The sequence below is a fragment of the Microtus ochrogaster genome, chromosome 2 (genome assembly GCF_000317375.1).
Source record: "Microtus ochrogaster isolate Prairie Vole_2 chromosome 2, MicOch1.0, whole genome shotgun sequence".
Classification (NCBI taxonomy): Eukaryota; Metazoa; Chordata; class Mammalia; order Rodentia; family Cricetidae; genus Microtus; species Microtus ochrogaster.
In genome coordinates this window covers 23,484,646-23,490,561 of record NC_022010.1, presented here as the reverse complement: position 1 = coordinate 23,490,561, position 5,916 = coordinate 23,484,646, and the positions used below count along the sequence as shown (strand labels likewise).

At 52.3% G+C, this 5,916-nt stretch overlaps 1 protein-coding gene across 1 annotated transcript in view; it reads left to right on the top strand.

Moving 5' to 3' along the window:
* Castor2 (cytosolic arginine sensor for mTORC1 subunit 2) overlaps positions 1–5,910 on the top strand; it is a 45,630-nt gene extending 39,720 nt beyond the window's left edge. Inside the window, exons 4-9 of the mRNA XM_005344667.3 lie at positions 183–315; positions 722–845; positions 2,507–2,617; positions 2,993–3,075; positions 3,407–3,501; positions 3,601–5,910. Coding sequence (XP_005344724.1) covers positions 183–315; positions 722–845; positions 2,507–2,617; positions 2,993–3,075; positions 3,407–3,501; positions 3,601–3,666 — 612 coding nt within the window. The 3' untranslated portion in view covers positions 3,667–5,910. The remainder of the gene's footprint in view (positions 1–182; positions 316–721; positions 846–2,506; positions 2,618–2,992; positions 3,076–3,406; positions 3,502–3,600) is intronic.
* Positions 5,911–5,916: the final 6 nt, after the last annotated feature.

The window sequence follows — 5,916 nt, the reverse complement described above, 5'->3', positions numbered from 1 at the left end:
AGCTCCCATACAGTCAGAGACTGGCTGTGCACGCTCCTAACCTCCTCCGTGTAACACACACACACACGCTGCTTCTCACACTCTCCTCCTGTCCCGTCTGCTGCTCTTCTCGCCTCGGCCTTGTGCACTATGGCAGGAGGTGGGATGAGTTGGGGCTCAGGGACTCTGCTTCCCGTCCCCAGGTGCGTGAGCGTGACCTGCCGTTCGTCACTCACACCTTGTCCTCCGAATTCACCATTCTTCGGGTTGTCAATGGAGAAACGGTAGCGGCCGAGAATCTCAGTATCACCAATGGCTTTGTGAAGCCCAAGATGGGTAAGTTGGGGTAGAGGGGAGTGGCCCCAGCAGAAAGCCCGACTCTCAGAGTCCACCTGATGTTCACCGGATTCCAGGTGGGGCGGCTAGCAGTGGCCAGAGGATGGCTCACGTCCCAGGCCAGCTCGTGGTATCAGCGTGGCTACCTTATAGGAGGGACCATGGAGTAGAAGCGTAAGCATTGGGAGCTGAGCCAGATGGTGGCTGTTGGGAAGGACTTTCTCAACAGCTGAGCAGGTTACACAGAAGCCCAGGGTCCTGAAGGGAAATTTAAGATCAGTGCAGTATGTGCTGGGGGTGAAAGAAAACCACATGGGCCGCGGTGAATAAAGTCTGAGGCTTGGTCCAGCTCCTGTACACAAAAGCGCTACTCTGGCCTTAATACTTATATCCTATGTTCTTTCAGTCAAGAGGCCAGTCATCCACCCGTTATCAAGCCCAAGCAACAGGTTCTGTGTCACCAGCCTGGACCCCGACACACTGCCTGCTGTCGCCACGCTTCTCATGGATGTGATGTTCTACTCCAATGGGTAGGTGTTGGGGTAGGGAGTAGACATGGAGATATACCACTCCATCCAGGAGCTCTGAGGGCAAAGACCTCATTTTACCCCTAAGTCCAGTCTGCAGGAGGAGACACATTCTGCCCAGGAGCCTAATCTGAAGGGGAGACACAGATCTGCCCTAGAAACAAGTCTATGGTTCCACCTAGGAGCCTGTCTTACTCAGAGTTTCTCTTTTTTTTTTTAAATATTTATTTATTTATTATGTATACAATATTCTGTCTGTGTGTATGCCTGAAGGCCAGAAGAGGGCACCAGACCTCATTTTACAGATGGTTGTGAGCCACCATGTGGTTGCTGGGAATTGAACTCAGGACCTTTGGAAGAGCAGGCAATGCTCTTAACCTCTGAGCCATCTCTCCAGCCCCCTCAGAGTTTCTCTTGCTGCATCCAAAACGCCATGATCGAAAAGCAAGTCGGAGAGGAAAGGGTTTATCTGGCTTATACTTTCATATTGCTGTTCATCATCAAAGGCCTTTCGGAGAGCAATTCAAGCAGGGCAAGAGCCTGGAGGCAGGAGCTGGTGCAGAGGCCGTGGAGCGGTGCTGCTTTCTGGCTCTCTTCCCCTGGCTTTCTCAGCCTGCTTTCTTACAGAACCCAGGACTGACAGTCTAGGGATGATACCACCCACCAAGGGCTGGTTTGGCTGGGCCCTCCCCACTTGATCACTAATTGAGAAAATGCCTGCAGCTGGATCTCATGGAGGCATTTCCTCAACTGAGGCTCCTTCCTCTCTGATGGCTCTAGCTTGTGTCAAGCTGACATTAAACTAGCCAGTACAGAGCCCAATCTGAGGAGCGAGGCACTGTTCTACCCAAGAACCCGGTTTAAAGGGGGAAGACACGTGTGCCTATCATCCAGCTCTTACGGTCTTTCCACCCTCTCTCACGATGGATTCTGAGCCTTGCTAGTGGGGTCAGGGTCCCATGTAGAGCTGAACATAGTCTCTCCCAGCACTTTGGCCAGGTAAGTCTGTACATTAACCGCCGCCTGACGGAGAAAGAATGCTTCTCTGGCCGCAGTTAGAGCGGCCCTAATCCATCAGTCTGAATATAAATATCTAGAAGGCAAAATGACAACAGGTTAGCCGGGCGGTGGTGGCGCACACCTTTAATCCCAGCACTCGGGAGGCAGAGGCAGGCGGATCTCTGTGAGTTTGAGACCAGCCTGGTCTACAGAGCTAGTTCCAGGACAGGCTCCAAAGCCACAGAGAAACCCTGTCTCGAAAAAACAAAAAAAAAAAACAAAAAAAATGACAACAGGTTTTTCCCTAGGGCCTGTGACCTCCCAAGCCATAGGCTTTTCCAGGCTTATGGTACATGTAAACATGGTCATGTAAACATGGATTTTACATATAAACATGAATTTCCCCCATGTGAAGCAGGTCCTAGATTCAAACAGAAAGCAGTTGGTTGTCCTGATAACTGTCACGCCACTATGGCACCAGAGATCACATCTTAACCCGGCAGGTCAGTAATGTAACATTCAGGATCGATGACTCCCTGAGTCATGGACTTTTGGTGAAGATGAGACACAAGGCGGCACAGCCCTTCCTGCCAGACTGGTGGGTGACAGATAGCATGGAGGATGTGGCAGAAGCCACACCCTCACAGCTCCCTCTTGATCCCCAGAGTGAAGGACCCCATGGCTGCCAGTGACGACTGTGGCCACATCCGCTTCTTCTCCTTCTCCCTCATTGAAGGCTACATCTCACTGGTGATGGATGTACAAACCCAGCAGAGGTGGGCAGGGCCCTGTGTGGATGTTAAGGGGTCCGGGCGGAAGCATGTACTTTCTTCCTAGTCAGCTGCCCTACTACCTTCATTGGAGATGTCCCTATAGGTGCAGGGGGTCAGCCAAGGTCCACAGCATGATGGTACCAAAGTGAAGATTCGAACCACAGTCCCAGCTACCTCCAGAGTCCCACCCCAGCATTGCCTTCCCTCACCGACCCTGATGGGACTGACCTATCCTTGGAGCCTCTGCTCTTTCCCACCCAAGGAACAGCCACTCTGTCACTCTGGCCCTACAGTGCCCCCCCAAAGCTGAGAAGGTTCCCCAGAGCTGGGGGAGCACCGGTTAGCACCAGCCTCAGAGACCTCTTTCTTCCTTTAAAGGTTCCCGAGTCATTTGCTATTCACGAGTGCATCTGGAGAGCTCTGGAAGATGGTACGGATAGGAGGACAGCCCCTTGGATTTGGTGAGCCCATGGGGTCCGACACCTGTAGGCAGGGATCCACGCAGGCATTCCTGGGGTACCTGGATAGCTCCACACTTACGTGGTGATCTAAAGAGCCTGAAGTCCCTGTTCTGACAGATCCCTTGCTTGTGGTGTGACGAGTATATGAAGGCCTCGGGAGACCAATAAGGGGGGCTCTTATACCACCACCCCCCTGATGAAAAATTAAGGCACTGAAGCAGGAAGTGAGACTTGGCAGTAGAATGTTTGCCTACAATTCCCCAGTGAGGGGCTAGGGTGTGGCTCAGTGGTAGAGCCCCTGCTTAGGCTCTAAGCATCTGTGTTTCCCTAGACGAGTGTGGAATTGTAGCCCAGATCTCTGAGCCCTTGGCAGCTGCAGACATCCCGGCATATTACATCAGTACTTTCAAGTTTGACCACGCACTGGTGAGTAGCCTCTGGGAACAGGCCGGGACTACAAGGTAGGGAGCAGGTTCCTGGGCTAATGCGCTTTTTTTTTTTTTTTTCCTGCTTCCTGCCCTCTAGGTTCCAGAAGAGAATATCAGTGGGGTTATCCATGCCCTGAAGGTCAGTCAAGGAGGGAAGCATTAGGAAAGGCTCATCTCTGGGCTCCTCCTCGCTGCAGTCCACTTGGCCCTTTCCCCCCCCACGAAGGTTATTCTTGCAGTATTTCCCTACGGACTGAAAGATCGGCCCTGGGACCCTACGGAAAGGGCGTCTGGGACACACCCCCGGTTCCTGACTCCTCCAGGCCTGGACCCAAACCAAGGCTACTCCCACATCCACCTCCAGCCTTCCAGAATCCCCAGCTTTTTCAATAATGACTCGGTTTTCCCCCAGTGGGGGCGTGCCCATCTTCCTGCCCCAAGTTCCACCCCAGAATGTGGTCTCTGAGGCCCAGGGGCCTTGGAGAGAGCCCAAGGCCTCACATACACCCCCCAGCAAACACCAAAGGAAGCTGGCGCCGCCCACAAGACGTTGGGATTGGGGTCCTGATGCAGCAAGGGACATCTTAAGAAGTCGGTTCCGCAAGAGTGGGTGTACAGAGCTGAGGAAACCCCCGTGAGGAACCCCTCAGGATGAATGGTATGGTTGCTGCTCTAATCTCAGAGGCTCAGGGGCTGGTTCCCTCAGGATGGAGGCCAGCAGGCCACCCTCAGGTCATAATGGTCAGTGACCCTAGACCCAATTGCTGACCACACGGGGCCTGTGTCGATTCCCACTACGACTGCCAAGAGGGGTCCTGGGTCAACCAAGACCTCCCCTAGAGGAGGACAGAATCCCAGGACCCCTCCTTTCCCACCAGCCTAGAGCACCAGCTTCTATTTGTCCCCTCTTCGCTCTCCCTGGACCCAACCTGGGCAAGCAAAGACTGTTCGCTCCCAGCAGTGGACATCCCTATCAGCCCAGGCCTAGAGTGCCTTGGGCCATGTCCACCTTCCCAGCTGTCACTTAGACCAGCCTAGAGTTTCCCCCTTCATCCTCTCTACCCCACCCGGAGGGGACAAAGAGGCCTTGGCCCCCAGCGCACATACCTGCCCAAAGTAACCCAGCAGTCTGTCTGTGACTGTGGCAAAAGCTGGGAGGTAGCTCCCATGCGCATTTAGAGAAAAAAGTCACACTTGGGGTTTTTTATTCAGTTGTTTGCATACAGGTGGCTGGGGAAGGAGTGGTTTTGTTTGAAGGACATGGGGCCTGCTTGAGTCTTAACAAGGGTGCCCAGCGTTCAGCGGCACCTAGCAGCACCCTGTTTTCTCCCGGGGCAGAAGCAAATGCAAGGATGGATCCTAAGAATCTTGGCCTTGTCTTCTGAGGAGAGTTATCAGGAGCAGAGTTCTGGCATAAGACACCAGGACCCCTATAGTATCCTCTGCAGGGCAAGAGTGGTACCATAAGCTGGGACTATGGGGTCCACCAGACTTAGGATCATGGGGTGTTTTCTTGGGCCTGTGTTATGCTGTCTCCAACAAGGTCAGAGGAGGGAATGTGTGTTTACCCCTGCACAGGTCTTGGTGTGAACTGCGTTCCTCCCTTCTCTGGCCTATAGGAGCAGACCCAGGCGGAGGATGTACTCTAGAACCCTGTAGAAGCTCAGAACCCAGCATGCTAATCAAAATTACCTCTGGTGGGGTTTGTTTGACTTGTTTTGTTTTTTGATTCCTTTTTCACAAAACAACCAAATCTCATTATATTGTTTTCTGTTCCCAAAAGGGAAATGGCCAAGTAGACAGGGCCATAGTGAGGCCCCTGAGTCCCCTTCTCTCCCCCTCCAAGGCCTTGATTGTCCAGGGCGCACCTCTCTGTAATCCCTTTGGTCCCACCTTCCAGGTATCCCTTCCCACTGTGTAAGTGTGCTGACCCCATGTCCCCTACCCCAGAGTTGTGTGGCCCCTAGACTTGCTAGGATGAAACTGTGTATTGTACACACCTATAAATACGTGTTTTATGTTCATAGAGATATATTCTGTAAATAGCATATATTACTTGAGCAATATATATGTTAATATATTCTGTGTGCACAGGACACAGGCAAGGACCCCACCTCATGTGTGCACACATGGGGACATTTTGAGCCACCATATATTTTTAATTTGAATATGTAGGCAATACAGTGATTAGAAAAGCCCTGGGGTCCAGGAGGCCAGCCTGGAGGGGAGACAAAAACCACCAGCCTACTGCATCTGGGACAGGTTTAGAGGGCCAGCATGGTCCGCTTTGTAGCTACTGCACCCCGTTCCCACAGCTAGAGCTCTGGATGCTCTTTCTTTATTTGGGAGAACATTGGTCCAGAAGGGGAATTGGATTTTTTTTTTTATTCTTTGCTTTTTTTTTTTTTTTTTT